This window comes from Terrapene carolina, unplaced genomic scaffold (assembly GCF_002925995.2).
Source record: "Terrapene carolina triunguis isolate 2854851 unplaced genomic scaffold, T_m_triunguis-2.0 Scaffold231, whole genome shotgun sequence".
NCBI classification, from domain to species: domain Eukaryota; kingdom Metazoa; phylum Chordata; order Testudines; family Emydidae; genus Terrapene; species Terrapene triunguis.
Window position 1 is genome coordinate 15,690,640 of NW_020664582.1, and position 18,403 is coordinate 15,709,042.

Genomic DNA, 18,403 nt, shown 5'->3' on the forward strand with positions numbered 1-18,403 from the left:
CGGCATAGGGGGAGGAACGGGCTCCACCCTGCTTGTTGATGTAAAACATGGCAGTGGTGTTGTCCGTCATCACTGCCAAGCAATGACCTCGTAGTCAGGCCTGAACACTTTGGCATGATAACTGTACTGCTCTGAGTGCCTTGATATTGATATGAAGGGGGAGCTTGTCCTGTGACCATAGACCCTGTGTTTGGAGATCTCCCAAATGCACACTCCAACCCAGAGCTGACCCGTCCGTTACCAGGGACAAGGAGGGCTGGGGGCTGTTGAATGGGACTCCTTCACACACTGTCTGAGGGTCGAGCCACCACTGGAGGGACTCGAGTACTTGCTCTGGTACCATGACCACTGAGTCCAGGATGGCATGCCCCAGGCGGTAGGCCGAATCGAGCCAGGCCTGGAGTGGCCTGAGCTTCAGTCTGGCATGGCGGACCACGTAAGCGCAGGCTGCCACGTGGCCAAGGAGACTCAGGCATTCTCTTGCTGTAGTGGTCGGGTACCGCCTGAGGTTTTGAATAATGTCTGTTATGGCTTGGAATCGGGTCTCTGGAAGGAACGCCCTTGCCTGTACCGAGTTCAGCACCTCCCCGATTAATTCTATTCTTTGGGTCGGTGATAAAGTTGACTTGTTCACATTGAGGAGGAGTCCCAGTCTCTTGAAAGTGGATCTGACTAATCAGACTTGAGACTCTACCTGCTCCCTGGAGCGCCCCCGTAGTAGGCAGTCGTCGAGGTAGGAATATACCTGCACCTGCCTCCTCCGGAGGAAGGCTGCTACGACCGACAAGCACTTGGTGAACACTCGGGGAACTGTTGACAGGCCGAAGGGGAGGACCATGAACTGATAAAGTTTTTGGTCAACCACAAACTGTAGAAATCATCTGTGTGCAGGTCGAATAGCTATGTGAAAGTACACATCTTTCATGTCGAGAGTGGCGTACCAGTCTCCCGGATCCAGAGAAGGGATAATTGTACTTCGGGAGACCATGCAGAACTTCAACTTTATCATGAATTTGTTGAGTCCTTGCAGGTCTAGGATGGGTGTGAGACCCCCACCCCCCCTTGGCTTTGGGGATTAGGAAATAACAGGAATAGAATCCCTTGCGCCATAGTTCTTGAAGAACCTCCTCCACTGCCCCTGCTGCGTGGGGCGCCTGCACCTCCTGGAAAAGGAGTTGCTCGTGAAAAGGGTCCCTGAAGAGGGACAGGGTCTTGGCGGTCCACAGCAGACGGTGGATGAAGGGCAGATTCCATGAGCAACTGCTTCAATCAGAAATCTCGCTCCTTTAGCTCTGGTTGGAAAGCCCTGCAGATCTTGCACCTTTCTGTCTGGTCCACTTCCCTTAGACACTTCAGACACGAGTCGTGGAGGTCACTCATTGGCATAGGCTTGCTGCAGGTTCCGCACGGTTTAAACCCCGCTCTCAAACCTCACTATATTTACTAACAACCAGGACTAACCACAAATAAACTAGGCTAAACTAACTATATGAAAGAATGCTAAGGGAAGCACTTGCTAGGCAAGTGATTGCAGTTTCAACGATCATCACTGGTAGTAAGAAGAAACCGAGGAGGGGCTGGGTCAGCAGGATCATATATTGAGCGCCATGAAGGCGCCACTCCAGGGGGCTCCACAGCCGACCCAACGTGAGCTGCTCAGGGATAACTTTCCGACGACTGTGCATGCGGCATGCACACCCCTAATTGGAATTGACATGAACAAGTACTCAAAGAAGACCACCACCTTCTACTGAATCATCAGTTCTACTTCCTGTAGTCTCTTATCCAAGTACAGATAAGATGTGACCTTTGCGCAACTTTATTCCAATGCAACTCAAGGTGCTAGTTTTGGGCAGCAGGTACTGTGTGGTGCACCTTTTTAATCAGCACATTGTTGTTCACTTTGATGTCAATGTTGACTGGAATATTTGGAAATGCCTCAAACACCTCCTTCAGCAGTGGAATGCGATTGTCTTCACCCTCACAGTGGCATTCTGGGAAAGCAAATGGAGTTGTGTCACTGCTATGATTTGCCTCTCAATATTTTGCAGATAAAAGCAAATCTATAGAGCACTCAACATTTTGATCAAGGACCTAAAAGAAAAATAGTTCTGAAAAGCCAGCATACTCCTTGTAATGAGAAAAAAACCCTGCAACTATCTAGGGGAATCAAAATCATTATCAAGGCCAATCCTATGGTCCAGCATACAGTGCAATAAGCTACCCTCAGATGCTCATACTTGGGGGAACAAAATAAACCCTCTTGGACCAGCATACTTTTATAGGAATCTGGAAAGCATATACACATTTAGTTCTAATTTTTAATCTAGATATGTGAACTCATCAGGTGGCAAATGGCAAATATAAAAATCCATCCCATGAAAATGGTGTAGCAGAGTTTTGTATCACAGGATTATGAGTTGAAGTGCTATTCTGCCCAGTAATGGTAAGAGACCATTTTAAATTTCACATTTAAGGTCACTGAATGAGAAACATTTTTATTAACTGGAACTAGAATGCATTTTTGTATTTTGCTGTCCAATTGTGTAGTAGCATGATAGTGACTATGACATCAGTTCTCATTGCTACAATCAGTGTCTACTATACCTACGTCTTACCTCTGGAAGCTGCTCCTCAAACTACCTATGTGCACAGGGATCGGGGACACTTCCCCAACAGGCACCCTGTTCTTGTAGGAGGGGCAATGGGGAATCGCTTGCACTACAATGCTTTCTTTGATCCAAGATATTAAAAATTAGAATAGAACTCCCACCCTCCATTCTCCTTCTCTATCAAGAATGGTTTACATACAGTTCACACCAACCCTGCCATGATGCCAGAGTGTGGTTTGGATGACACATCCTATCCCAAAAGCTACTATGAATTGGCTGTCAATTAGCAGAACTCCAACACATGGAATTCAAAACAACTTAGAACAAAAAATAATGATCATCATCATCACCAACATTTCAATGCCCACCCTGTTCAAATCCTAAATTAATGGTCATGGCCAAAGTACCCTCGACTTCCAACAGCTCCAACCTGCTAAATTTAATGGTTAATGGATAATTTAATGGATAAACAGAAGGTGGTATTGATAGAAAGAAGAATAGATAGGTATAATCTAGTTAAGAAAGTGTATTCTCTTCTTAAACTTATATTTACTGGGGAAGCATTATCTAGTGGTTGGAGAAGGGAACAGGAGCCAGGAAATCCAGGTTTCAGTCCCACAGATGCTATGTTACCTTGGGCAAGTCAATTGACCTTTGTACCCTTATTTCCTCATTTGGGAAATAGGATAATTGTGAAGCTTCACTTGGTGTTTTTGAAATGCTTTAAGATTCTCGATGGAAATCTTGAATAACCTTGGGCATATTTGAAACAATGTTGAGGACCACTAATACTAAATACAGATACTAAGTCCTTCAATTTAGCCCATTTGATAAAGTCTTCAGAGGTTTTGAGGTGGGGGAATTACTCTTAATTTGATTTTGTCAACATGGTGAACATGATCTATTTAAGTAGCAGCCTGAGAATCAGCACCTTGTTTTCAGGAGAAATATGTTCACCATTTGATATGCTTTCCTCCTCTCACAGCTATATCGGTGCTTCTCTTAAATCCATTAACAGAGCAACTCACTCTCTCCATTCCTTCTGCTAAAAATGCATTTGTGTCAGCCAGCATATTGCAGAAGTCTCTACCAGAACAGTGTAGTAGATCCAAAAAGTCTCTTGAAGTCACAAGCAGGTAACACACTAGCCAAATGCCGTGAGTTGGAAAGAGAAAAACCATTTTTCTCCCTCCCCCTCTCCCATATCAGGGACCATGAATCAACAATCTTAAAAGAAATCACAGGGGAATTGGAAAGTGGATGTACGTATTGCACAAGTAACTGAACAGGAAAATCTCTCTTGCGAGTAAACATCTTAAATTAAATCACTACCCACTGATGTGGATTATATCAATTTTTTTTAATCAAGGCAGATGATTTAAACAAACAATCTTCCATTCCATTTGCCAGAATAAGAACTATGCTATTGTTAATTCATGGAAAAATATTGTAAATGCTGTTGCAATTTAAAATGATAGGTTTAACTACAAAGAAACAAAAACATTACCTTTCTGAAAGGTGACATCCAATTTGCAGAGATATGGTGGGAGTTCCTTAAAAAAAACAAACAAACAGAAAAAATGAACATTAGCATAAATACACACAGTCATTGTTTTTCTTGAAACACATGGAACATAACAAATTTCAAGCCACAAATCATATAAACATTGATTATCTTGAAAAGATATTAACATTTTGTATATATTTATAAGGTCTCCTTGCCTCTGTATTAGAAATGGTTTAGTGAGTTGTTTGCACAATGACACAAAGCAGAATGAATATTCTAAGAGCTACCCTAGCAGCGACTGAATAAACCAAAGAATGATTTTGAAATTTTTATCTATGGGCTCATCTACATTACCCGCTGGATCGATGGGCAGCGATCAATCCAGCAGGGGTCGATTTATTGCGTCTAGTCTAGACGACGCGATAAATTGACCACTGAGCGCTCTCCTGTCAACTCCGGTACTCCACCGGCACGAGAAGCGGAAGCGGAGTCGATGGGGGAGTGTCAGTCGTCGACTCAGCACAGTGAAGACACCGCGGTAAGTAGAGCTAAGTACATTGACTTCAGCTACATTATTCATGTAGCTGAAGTTGCGTAACTTAGATCGATTTCCCCCACCACCCAGTGTAGACCAGGCCTAAGACTTCGGTAATTCTATTAAAATGTTAAGGAAAAATTAGAGTTCTCCAAGAGATGTGTTTTTAAAACAATGGCTCAGTACTTAGGTATTGAAGGACACTCTACAAATGTAAGACACACACTTTGGAAATCACAAGTGCAGTGTCCTTTGCTTCCTTCCCTAGCCTAATGTCTTAACAAAGCAATATATATCTGTCGTCTATTTTTTAACCATTAGGTGTTTTTTGTTTTGTTTTGTTTTTTAATTTTCTTAAACTTACCGAGTACTTGAGGTCAGATATACTGACATCAACTCCAGTTGCTCTCTTCAGATTCTCGTCATGCGATACCACTACTTGTTCGTCTTTCGTCAGATGACAGTCTAGCTCCAACATATCTGTCCCCACATTAACTGCACTGCAGCAAGCCAGAAAGCAGTCTTGAACCACAAGTACTTTGTGGGATGCACAAATAATTTATAAACACACAAACTTTTATCCAGTGAACTTGGTCCTGGTGAAACCAAGAGACTTTAAATTATTTACATTTATACCATTTGAAGCTGAGGAACAGCAAAGTTAACAACTTGCACAAGACCAGTGTCAAAATCAGTGTCAAAGCAGGGATTTGAACTTGGACGCTCCTGACTCCCTGGCCTCTGTGCAGATCATGTATTTTTTCCCCTGTACTGTCTAAGCCTCAACACACAGTCTTGCTAATCTCTCTCAACCAAGAGGGACAAACTTTAAGGATGACAGGGTACTTCACTCTCCATGGTCACAGTTTAGTAATTTTGGCATCTGACACTTTCTAGCCTCAGCATATTTACTGTTAGGAAAATTATAAATTTAAACTCTCTTTAATGAAAATTATTTGAACGGCATAGATTTTTTAAGTGTTAAAAAAATTTCTTTAAATGACATACAAGAGACAGCTAAAGAAATATTGAACACTTCAGTACTGTGATTCTTTTCGTTTTAAAAAGCTTGTCTGATTTAAGTTAGCAGGGACTGGATGGCTCAGGGGATTAGCAAAGGGAGATGCAGCCTTGCACCTTTTGGCTACTGGCCCAAATGCAGCTCAGGTTAGTACTGAACAAAAGCTGTTACCATCTGAGAATTCCCAGGTGACCTATGAGATCACCAAACTCTACAATCAAATTACTAGTGCACAGGGGCCCACACCACAAAAACCAATTCCATAACTGGCACATCTGATAGTCTCATCTGAGAGGCAAAGGACTAAACAAACCCAGGAGATTAAATTCCCTCTGTATTCTTATAGTGGGTGCCTGGAGGAAAGGGTTGATGGACATTTTGTTTGTGAAGGGAAAGGTGAAAGAATGAAGAAGACTGATGAGTATTAATTAAAAAAATAAAACAAAATTTAAGTTAGTTGAACTTGATACATCTGTTTATGTTTACAGTTTTATTTCACATAAACTGAAAAAAATCCAGAATTAGATTTGAGAGTCTAATTTCTACATGTAAAATCAATTAGAGCAGATTGGTCAGGAATAATTTGCAATATATTATTAAGGTTTATAAATTAAGCTTCTGAAACCAGTTTGTAAAAACTGTCAATCACTGACTTTTAAAGCTCTAAATATCACTTCCTTGGAAGATATGACCTCATTTTACCACCATCAACAAGTAGTCAAATGTTAAATAGTGACAAGTACACACATTATGTAATGCCTCTTCAAGGATCTAAAATTACTAGGGATTTGGACACAGTAAGGACTCTAATCTGTTTGTTTCTTGCTTTGTCAGTGAGGGCTTGTCTACACTGGCAATTAACAGCGCTGCAACTTTCTCGCTCGGGGATGTGAAAAAACACCCCTCTAAGCGCAGCAAGTTGCAGCGCTGTAAAGCGCCAGTGTAAACAGTGCCCCAGCACTGGGAGCCGAGCCGCACTCCCAGCGCTGGGAGCTACGCCTCTCGTTGAGGTGTTTTTTTTAGTGCGCTGGGAGAGCTCTCTCCCAGCGCTGTGCCAAGACCACACAAGGCATGTTAAAGTGCTGCCGCGGCCGCGCTTTAACATTGCCAGTGTAGACTAGCCCTAAGACTGACAAGGAAGGTACATTGCTTGGCATATTACACATACACACAAAAATATTACTTTTTTAATAAAGACAAATGAGGTCAATAAAGTAAGCATTCAAACCTCTTATCTAAGCATTCTCCACCTCATTAAATAATTGAAAACAATCACTAACAAAAATCCAGGTTTAGATTTTCAGAGCAGTGCAGAGAACTTTGCCACATATCTTCCATTCTATTATTTAGATTATCATAACCCTAGTATCAAAACTTCTATGAACTCTCAATACAGGTGCAGGTAAATCAGAGAAGTATTCTTTTTAAAAAACTGCTGGATATAAATAAATTAAAAATATTAAACTCAAACTGGGCTCCAGTCTCCAATGAAAATTGAATTCTCCATCTATCAACATAAAAGAGACCCAGGAGGTTAAGTTACACCAGACAGTTAAGAAATACAAGCCAAAGTTTGAAAGCCTTTCGGTTAAAACAGTAGAATATTTTTCTTAGCTGTTTGACAATGAATCTTAAAACATTTACCAGTGTGGCTTGATTTCAGCATTTTTCGGCCGGATCCAATGTTCATTCAAGTTAATGGGAGACTTTTCATTGATTTCAATCTGGCCTTTTATGATTTAAGCATAATATATACGCAACACTACAAACAAACATTGTAGCATATTGCCATAAGGCTACTTAACATGATTTCTGACCTAACTGTTATGATGATCAAGAACCAGGAATGTGTCAAATTAAAACCTGTCTGCTATTAGCTATCATTCAGTCTCAATAATTACGTGCGAGAAGAGAAGAAAATACAATATCAAGAATACTCTGATATTCAGCCTGGTTTCAGCTGACTGGGTCTCTGGAAAAAACAGCATTTCTAGCTATATTACAGGACAGTGGCCAAGTTCATGAATGACAGTCCAGTATCATATATTACCATTAAATATCCAAACTTGTTATCAAACGATAGTATTGCTTAAAAACACAGAGCTATTGCTGAATGGAAGCAGGAAAACAACAGTTCCTATTGTCAATGATCCTAAGTGTTTGCCAGACTGTAACTAGTAGCTACTACTAGAAGGTTTCTCTTCTTACTACTTAGTGGTTTCAGCTGGAAATGTGAGGCTCCTCTACAGCACAGTCAGAACTTCTCAAACTCACATTGCCCTAAAAAAGACAAGACATTCCCTCGACTCAAAAATACAAAGTATTCTGGTATTGCTGGACAACCACTTCAGTACCTGAGATGTCAAACAGACTCATTCACAACCTAATGATAAAACCCCGACCAAGCAAGACTTTTTTAGGTTTAGGGATAAACTCACAAAAATACAGCTGTTTGTTTTCATAAAGCCCCAACTTGTTCCAAGTAGTGAAAGATATCAGAACAGAAGGCCTAACCTAAAGATGCATTCCCATTTGGCAATGCCTGTAGTTTATAAACACCAGACTGACAAAGTTCTCTTTTATTTCCTGAAGCCCAGCGAACTCTCTAATGAACTCTCTCACATCAACAATTTAGCTTTAGAAGAAGAAACTAAAACCCAGTGAAAAGACGTGTCAATCTCTTGATAGCTTCTTTATCTGACTCCTGCCAAGATCCCAGAGACATGGTACTAAGGTGCATTTTGTATCCTACATGCAATTAAGATTTCTATTGTGATTCTTATAGCACCTTGCACGCAAGGTCCCAACATAATTTTAAAGATTTTTTTTTTAAATCACGCTGTGTTTAGAAATAATTTTAAACCTAAAATCTCTGTGTGTATGTGTGTGTGTGTTTGTTTATATATATGTTGGGCACTTTAAATTACAAATAAGAAAAATGTGGTCCTTGGTCTGAAGAGCTTACAATGTAACTGATATTAACTGTAAATCTGACAGGGATAGATAGTAATGAATACAAAAAATACCTCAAAGTACTATTTTACTCTTACTATATTCCTTAGGGCAGGAACCATGACTCTGTACACCTCTGAGCATTGTAGGAACTTAAAATAGTAAAATCAAGTTATCCAGGTAAGAATTATGCAACACACATTACTGATATATAAATACACTAAAATGCAGATGAGAAAACATGCAAAATTTTGCCCCAGCTAGTTGTATTTAAATTAAGAAAACTTTAGATAAAGTTTTAACACAAATCATCAAAATGACAGATTTAAGACAATATACTACATAGATTTTAAGAGAATTGGTAACAGGTTGCTTTGAGGAGCGTGTGTTAACAGAGTTGAAGAAAAAAAAGAGAGGTAGTTTTAAAAAAACAAACACCCACCCACTGTACTAAGCTGCCATGGAGATTAGAAGCCCTGTGGTGCTTTTCAATAGTGCTGTTTGGTTAGGAACACTGGCACTGCTGCATACTCTGGAAGAAAATGTACTAACTGTAATGAGGCTGTTAAATACAAATAAAGTTAAAAAAAAGACATTTCTGCCTCTCTACTCTTAGGGTGACTGAGAGGAATGTTGGATTTGTTTCTTTCTGGAATATTGCTGAGAACTTTGTTGTAAGGGCTTTGGAGCTGTGCTCCAGCTTCACTCCAGCTCCAGGCAAAAACCTGCAGCTCCACTGCTCCGAAGCTGCTCCGCACTCCAGCTCCAGGCTCCGCTCCAAAGCCCTGGTAATTCACCATTTTCAAAGGCTGCAGTTTGAGGGGCTTTAGAAAAGACTTCCCAATATCAATTCAGTTTAAAACCCATAGGTAAAAGACTTTCATACAAGCCGGGTACATAGCAGATACGAAAAAACATAATATGCACTTCTAATGAACCTTCCATCAATTATCTCAAAGCAGTCTGCTGACATTAACTTAAGCCTCAACACTCGTGTGAAGAAGGGATTATCATCCCCTTTTACAATGAGGAAACTGAGGTAAAGCAAAAGGAGTGACTTGCCCCAGGTTTCCACACCATGGAATTGAACACAGAACCCAAGTCTCCTGAATCCCAATCCCGGGTCTTCATTAACATATGGATGTGCGTTGTTATTTGAAATACACTAGTGTCTTTCAAATTATATCTCACTAGTAACAGCAAATGATAAAAATTACAGAAAGCAACTGTGTAAAGATACTGTATGGTGAATAAGTTAAAGGGTGTAGTTACAAGAGGAAGAGAGAGAAGAGTTTTAGGAAGAGATTTGAAAATAAATGGAAGTCTTAAAATAAGAGACCTAATCCAAAAAGAGAGAGAGAGACTCAGTTCCAGGAATGAATTTCACACAGACATGCATGCAGAACGTTACTAACTTGCCGTGTTTAATTTTTGAAGCCAAGGGGAAAAAAACACCAGGTTTGACATTTCCTCTTTCATCCATACACTATTAATTTCAATACAGAAGTCACCAGACAATGCCATGAGTAGAATCCCCTAGCCCACTTTGGTCTCCTCCCTTTGCCCTCTGCAGTAAATCTCTTCAAGAGACATCTGTGCAACACATGAACAATGCAAAAAGCTTTGTAATTTATTGAAAGAACACAATGAATCTCCATATGGCGGCCCAAGTGCAGTGCCAAGAACTGACACCAGGCTACTCTGATTTTCAAATACATTGAGGTCAGTACTAACTGCCATCTTCATAACACAAGTCTCATTCAGCTAAATATGTAGCTTTTCAAAGGCAGTATTAAAGAAACATGCAGTATGTTTCCATAGTTCAAGCAGGGAGATAGTAATCACCTCTCCTGGGTTCTGTTCCCAACGGCCACTGTCTTAACATATGTTCATGGGAAGTCACAACATCTGTGCCTCTGTTTCCCCATCTGTAAATGAGGATGATACTTACTGTGTGTAAAGCACCTGGATGACAGATGTTAGTTATAGAAATGTAAAGTATTATTATAGAAATTGAAAACTGTATCTTAAACAGCTGCTATGTGCCAAATACAATTCTTTAATGTCTCATATATAGACAAAATTATTAAATGAGACTATTTTAGATATTTGTTCCTTTTGTACTTACTGGCGAAAAGCTGCCATTGTGTTTTCCAGGTTCTCTCCAGCACCTGTGAAAACATCAAGAACAAATTTAATAAAAGATATTTTTACTATACCCTGAGGAAAAATATACCAGTGAACGTAAATAATTCAATGGGTAAAAATGTCAATATTATGGGGGAATGTGGTCTGGAGGAATGAGCCAGGAATCCTGAATTCTAATCCTACCTGACACTGACTCATTGTATCATCGTAGGCAAGTCATGTCACCTCTTTGTGCCTCAGCTTTCCAATCTGTAAAATGAGGCTAATACTTATAGAAGTGTTTTAAGTCTTAGCGTTAGTATAGCACTTTGAACACAGAAAGCACTGAAGTTCTTATTGAGTATTATATAAATTAGAGACTCAGACTTTCCCCAAAGGGCCATACTGGGAACTTGCCAGAGGTCCCCACATAACTGGCATAAAGTAGAGCAGACTACTCAATATACAGAGTACAGAATACAGATATGTGGTCCACAAAGACTACTACTCCCAAGATATAGTGCCCTGCCCTGAACCTGTATCTCTATATCAAAAAAAAGCAATTGAAGGCTGTTTTGTAGAACTCCCTAGACAGCATTTTATCCTCATTATATATGATCTGCAAATCACAAACAAGACATTTAGAATACCACATACTTCAGACTATTTTTCAAATTGCATTAAAGTGCAATGTCAGTAGCACAGATGAAATGAAACAGACACTTAATTATCTACAATAAGACACTAACCACAAAACAAGTCTGCTTCAGACAAGAGAACTTTGACTGGTATCAGTCAAGAATAATGAATCCTGTATGACTTCTTGACAAATTCTTCAGATTAACTAAAACATTGCTAAACTTATTGAACATGCTAACACAAAGCCCAGCTGCAGGATTTAAGATGAACCTAAGGCCCTTTCAAATGAGGGAAGTATGTGCTGTAGAGAAGATAATTTCAGCTTCCAGACAGAGATGGTGCAAAGTGCATCCTTTAGAAACTGAGTTGAACAAACATCATCATCCCAAGAAATGGCAGGCCAATAGCGTAACACCCCACTACTGGAGAATTTTGTCTCAAGTATCTTCATTCATGAGAATGGGTCCCATGATATAGCAGTAAAAACACACAGGAGATCTATTTCAGGGACAGAGGGAGAGGGTGAGAATGAACACCGTGAAAGAAAGAGTGGACTGACCATGCTCTTGAAGCCTACTCTTCCTAACAACACAGCCCAGCCAGTGTTCAAAATACTCCTCTTCACTACTATAGCTTCCTCTAGAGACATTAAAAACTTTGCTCTAAATGTGTTCCATGTTTATATTGCATGGGGAAGACACAAAAAACAGAATATGGCTTCAGAATGAGAAATCAAGACTTACTTATTTTTGTGGACAAATTTCAGCAACAACTCCACATCAGAGGTTCGCAAACTGCAGTCAGCAAAGCATTTGGTGGTCCACAGACCTGTTTGGCTACATAGTCCTGGGCTCTGAATGACCAGAGTAAGGTTACTGTAGAATTATGACAAATTTAATTCTACCTGCCAAAAATTCATATCTGATAAAAAGTTGGAATTATTAGAAAATAGAAGCCTGTATCTTTACATTTAGGATACTTCCTGAATCAATTTGAGTAAAATAAATAGAAGCCTAATTAGCATAAAAAAGGATTTTTTTGCCAAGATAGAGAGGCCTGGCATGGGGGTAGTGAAAAGGATATTAGTTTCAGCTGGGATAAGGACAGATATACAAACCTATTTTACTCTGAGCCAGGAGTAAGCTAAAAAGAGATTTGCAAGATTAAGCTGACCCTTCCCTAACGTTGAACAAGCCTTTGAAATTAGCCTAGCATGTAGATACACTTGTTTTTAAACAAGGATCATAGTCCATAAAATACTAAAAAAAACCTGGAAACATACAAGAGCTACAGTATCTGGAAGCAATGTCTGTTGGAGAAGGCACCTATGCAAATATCTGCTACCTCTTAGCTGTGACAAAGGGGTGGGGGGGCGGAGAGAGACTTGATAAAGAATATGGTACAAATTGATAATGAGACCTGTTCTACAAAGCTGTAATGGTTTAACTAGAGATCATATTTTATTCTGATTTAGTGAAACCCATACAACTGTGTGTGTGGATACTCATATCAATTTAAACTTATGTACGTTTAGCGTGGTGAATTTACAGGTGCAAGTTAAACTGAAATACTTTTAAACTGATGTAAGACTCCAGATACAAAAACTGCATGACACCAATTTACGTTAACTGGTGCAGCTTCTGTGTTCAGACAAGGCCCCACTCATTTCCACTAGTTCACAGAATTTAACTGCAGAGGTCACTGGCTGTGGGACCCTCAGACTGACAGGTTGAATGGCAACAAGTGTACTATGGTTAGACTGACACAACGTGAGACACTGATGGCATGATACAAACTGATTATTTTTTTATTTCATTTCCTAACTGTCTCTCTATCCATCTGTTCTGAAAAACCTCCAGGGATGGGTATTCCACCTCTCTTTGAAGCCTATTCCAGTGTGTAACTAAACTTAGAGTTGGAAAGTTTCTCCTAATACCTAATCTAAATATAAAGATAAAGCCAATTATGTCTTTTCCTACCTTCAGTGGACAGGGAGAACAACTGATCATAGTCCTCTTTAAAACAGCCCTTAACATATTTGAAGACTGTTGTTAGGTTCCCCATCAGTCTTCTTTTCTCAAGACTATAACATGCCCAGGTTTTTAACCTTTCCTCACAGGTCAGGTTTTCTAAACCTGAGTTTTCTAAACCTGAGTATCAGAGTTGTTCAAAAACTTCACACCTTATTTTGTTTTGATATTTACACAGAGCTAATTCAAGAGATGTAAATGAAATTCAGGCTCAGAAGAGAAGTAATAAAAGGAGATTTGGAGTCTAAGGCCTTGCCTACATTCAAAGTTGCACCAGTTTAATTTAAATGTACAATTTTAAACTGATTTAGTTATACTACAGCAAGATTGTGTGTGGACACATTTAATTTAATTGAAACATGGCTTATATCAATGTAGCTTAACTCAATTCCTTAGATAAGGCAAAGCCACACAGGGCCTTAGTGATGAGGACAAGAATCTTAAACTATCTTAAACTTTGAGTTCGCTGTAGTAACACAGTCCATAAGCCCAAAATGTAAAGAGAAAACAAAAGCAAAAATCAAGTTAATTTTCAGAAGCAGCATGGAAGTCCACAAATCAGGCTTTAATTGATGGGTGTGGCCAGCCACATGGTACAGGTAGTGGTGAGACAAATAGATCAGCAGCAGACAATCATGCTTGTGGGTGCTTTTGGGGAGCAGAAAGAATAGTTTAAAGAACAGCCAGAACAGAAAGTTGGTTGAAGATTCCAAAGGCAGTGGAGTGAACACAGAACCCAACAGCCAAAGGAGGTAGCTGAGCTAGAACTGGAGTTTTATTGCCTGGCCTGCTGCTAGCCAGATTCCCAGCATAGGGGTTTTTACCAGCTGAAGTCAGGTGGTTATGCAGTGAGAAAAGAGAATATTACAACAGTCTGAATGGGATGAAACAAACCCATTAGCAATGAACAAAATCAGCAAGAAAAATGGGAGTTGCACTCTGGCAACATATCTGAAGTGACCAGGGATTTTCCACAGCAGAAACAGGAGTCAGATGTCAGCTGAGGAGATGATTCCTCCTAAAGTTTCAAGCATGGGAGAAGGCTACACAGAAAAGTCATGATGGATAGAAAATTACAACTGTTGACTAGATCCTCCTGGTATTATCTATTTTGTTTGAATTTCATTTTAAAACACATTTATACGCCAAGCCTTATAATATAGTTAGCAAGCAAGACAAAGGTACTCAAAGGCCAAAGTAAAGGACATGGTGCAAGAATTTAGACAGCAGAAGGAAGATTAAAAAATGTGTGCATCTCAGGAATGTAAGAATGAAATTTAAGACCACGCTGACAGGTTATATTACCCAGTGCAATCATGTACAGTTTAATGAGAAGAAGGCCCTGTGTGACATCTAGGACACACAGTTACCAAGTGCTCTGCACCAGTAGTTCTCAGAAAAAAATAAGTTTAATCACAGACTCCAGTCACTAATAACTCTGACAAAAATCACTGTTTAAAATAAATAAATAAATAAATAAAAAGTTACCTTTACCAGAGTCAATAGAAATTTAGCCCTGAAAAAAATATTTGTCCTATGGTCTTTCAACTAAAGGATTCATCTCACTCATTAACTAATATGGGTAATTGTTCAAGTACTCATTAAACCATTTTGTTTCTCAATACTACATAAGAAATTAAGGATTAATGATAAATTACACAGCTAATACCACGAAAAATGTTTAAAATGTACCTGCTGTATTTTTATGTTCCTCATCAGATCAACAATTTTCTCGTGGGCTAAGTGCCCAATCTCAGAAATATAAAAGGCTACAGTTAATGATTGAGACAAAACTTTTTGAATTTGTAGGGAGGAAATCTGGGAGAGTACCAGAGGATTAATTAAGTCCTTTCTATAGAATTACCATGTCATCTTTCAGATTCCAGGGTGGATAAAAATCAATGATTTAAAAAACAAAACAAAACAAAAAAAACCACGATTTTTTAAATTTAAAATCAGATTTTTTTTGGATAAAATGCTTTTTAAGGAAAAACCTATCTAAAGATAGTTTTAATTAAGATATGTTATAGCTCAAAGATATCTTATCATGGAATAGGGATTATAAATTCTAATTCTATAGTATGAGACAATATATTCATGTAATGTTTAAGAAAAGTTTTGTAAATGAGTTCCAATAGTTCATGGATTAGGGACCCAATCTTATGGGGTTCCAGGGGCTTCTGTATATATTATTTAGGTTAATCTTTCTATCTACCCAATGGGACTCAGGGCTCAGTCTAGAAAATACCATCAGAGATGCTTAGTTTTGCAGTTCTCAAACTGTGGATTTGTGTCTCCAGAGATAACATGCTTGTTAATAGCAAAAATGTTTTTAAATACATAAATAAATAATATATAGAGGTGAGAAATAACAGACCTCAACCCTATTGTCCCTCTGCAAATTTGTACAGAGTCAATCCCTTACCTCTCTCTAAAAGTATAGTGTGTGCCTTCTAAAAATGAAACCTACATCTATCTCTGAGTTGTGAAGAATATGTATTAAGGTTATAGCAACCAAAAAGAATACACTTTTATGTAGAAATCCATTATTAAATCAAGTCTTCCTGACTAGTGATTTAAATCAAATCCACCCTGTCAAATTCCCTGTAAATGTCTTTTGTAATATTTTGAAAAAGGAGCCCTAGTTCTGCAACACAATTTTCATGAACTAACTTGTGACAGAGGAACTGAAACAAGAAAATTAACTGCTGCAATGAATCATCTTCCTTCCTTTGAAATGCAAAGGCTGGGTTTACTACATGTATTCTGACATATTATGTGTTTAGGTACCTCTCCATAGTGATGTACTGCTTGCTTACTTGGTATGTCAGCTATATAGCCAAAGGTCCAAACAAATGCAAAGACCTCTTTCCCTGCCATACTTGGCACTGAGCCAAAGTGGCCACATCTAGAGATTTTCATTTCACATTCTACTTCAGAGAACATCAATGTAGGGCAGACGAGAGCCATGAACAGAGCCCATGGATAAGTTAGATGATGACAGAATTCTACAAAAACATATATGACATAAGAAGGCTCTCCTCCCTCTACTTCGTACATATAATCGATTCGGTACAAACCCCCAATGACCACAAGAAAATATAGTTCATTATCAATTTAAAACGTAACAAAGTGGATGCCTATTTGCAATGAGTGTGACTGGTAAGGAATGGGCTTACAACTCAATGGGCTGCAACTCAATCTGCACAGCCTGCATGGATTCTAGCATAGAATATCAGGGCTCAGTTACTGATCTTTCAGATTTACCATTTCAAAATTTAGACCAATGGAAGATTATCTACAAATAATGGATGAGGAATTCTATGCTGGTGCTGTAAACTGAGATAGAAGGGTTCGAGTTTGATCAGCCATCTCAGTACAGAGAAACTCAGACAGGTTAAGAGATATCTTGATTTCTGAATTTCATAGTGGTAACACAGTAAGGTCCTGACAATATATCCAAAGCAGTAGATTGAAGAAGTTTTATTTAGCAAACACTATGTTATATATACATCCAACTCACTTCTCACAGTATCAGTCTTACATGGTGAACTAGCTGTTTCAGTATCCTGAGGTTACTACTACTGCCCCAGTTGTACTACGCAGCATATACACACTATCCTTCATTTGGGTAAAGGTTGTTTGCATAGAAGTGCCTAACAGATAACCATCCTATTGAATAAGAATTATCTTTTAAAGCTGCTGATTGGTGCAACTATGGAGGAGGTAAATCAATAGGCTGATTATATGCTAACTAACATACCCTAGAAAACAGTAAGAGCAAAGTTACTTAGGTCAATCAGTAATCAGAAATGTAGATTTTGTAAAAATTAGGTTTTAGGAAATGTTTCCATTATTTTAATAGGACCCAGAAGTCTGACTCCCAATGCCCTGCTCTCACCACTAGATCACACTTTTCACAAAGAAAAAACGTATAGTGAATCTGGGCCCGGTTTGAGTTTGGGGTAGAAACCACCAAAATGTGGATTCCACGCAAAGCCAGGTGGCTCCATGTGAGATTTGCCGGGAGTTGGAGAATTTGTTCAACCCTGAAACCAAGGACAATTAGGCGGTGGGGCGGGGCTAAAAATGGGGTGCTGGGGAGAAGATTTGGAGGGGGGAGAGGAAGAGAGAGACCCAGTGCGAATGGAAATCGCTGGGTTGCACGCAGCCAGACACACACAGCTGGCTATCAGCTGCCTAGCAGAGCCAACCCGCCCCAGGTAACAGGCAGATCAGCGTGACACAAACTCAGCGCGTCGGCCTAGGGGATTACAAGCCCTTTGCGGCACAGCCCGGCTTGCACCCTGCAGGGGCAGCACGGCTGGGGGCTGAGCCCCACTCCCACAAGAACAAGGACCGGGCCGTGGGGAGAAGGGTCTGAGGGGAGTCTCTCACCATCGGGGAAAGCCAGGCAGAGGGGTAATCCCTCGCCTCCCTGCCCTTCACGGTGCCCCCCCCCAACCCCTGAGGCGAGAGGTGACCCCGGGCCCCTCATGGTTACGGCGGGAAACGACCCAGCCCCCGCAGGAGCCGCGCGAGCCCCGGGTCTCACCGCCGCGGTGGGAGATGTGCCGGCAGCGGAAGCGCTGCCGCTTGGGCCGGTGCAGCAGTCCCGGGCATTTGAGCAGCAGCGCCGAGGTGAGGAGGTAGCCGCCCAGCGTGGAGACCAGATACAGGGCGACGCCGGCCATCCTGCCCGCTCCCACCGAGCCGGCCGGCCTGCGGCAGCCGCGCAAAGGCCCGCCCCGCGCAGCCGCAGCCACTCCCCCCCGGCAACGCGGGCGAGGGAGCGGACAGCGCAGGCGCGCAGCCGCACGCGCGAGAAGGGGGCTCGGCCCTCCCTTGAGGGGAAACTGACCCAGTTCTAACACTTGGGGGCTCATAGAACCAGAGAACTGGAAGGGAGCGCGAGAGGTCATCTAGTCCAGTCCCCTGCACTCAAGGACTCACCCCCACCCCCTCGAGGGGAACTCACCC

At 40.5% G+C, this 18,403-nt stretch overlaps 1 protein-coding gene across 1 annotated transcript in view; it reads right to left on the minus strand.

Annotated features, from left to right (window-relative positions):
• The window catches only part of GDPD1 (glycerophosphodiester phosphodiesterase domain containing 1), a 30,895-nt gene extending 12,751 nt beyond the window's left edge, over positions 1 to 18,144 (minus strand). Inside the window, exons 1-5 of the mRNA XM_024211248.2 lie at positions 17,979 to 18,144; positions 10,756 to 10,798; positions 5,019 to 5,154; positions 4,120 to 4,165; positions 1,876 to 1,994 (exon numbers count right to left, since the gene is read on the minus strand). Coding sequence (XP_024067016.1) covers positions 1,876 to 1,994; positions 4,120 to 4,165; positions 5,019 to 5,154; positions 10,756 to 10,798; positions 17,979 to 18,117 — 483 coding nt within the window. The 5' untranslated portion in view covers positions 18,118 to 18,144. The remainder of the gene's footprint in view (positions 1 to 1,875; positions 1,995 to 4,119; positions 4,166 to 5,018; positions 5,155 to 10,755; positions 10,799 to 17,978) is intronic.
• Between the last annotated feature and the right edge of the window lie 259 nt (positions 18,145 to 18,403).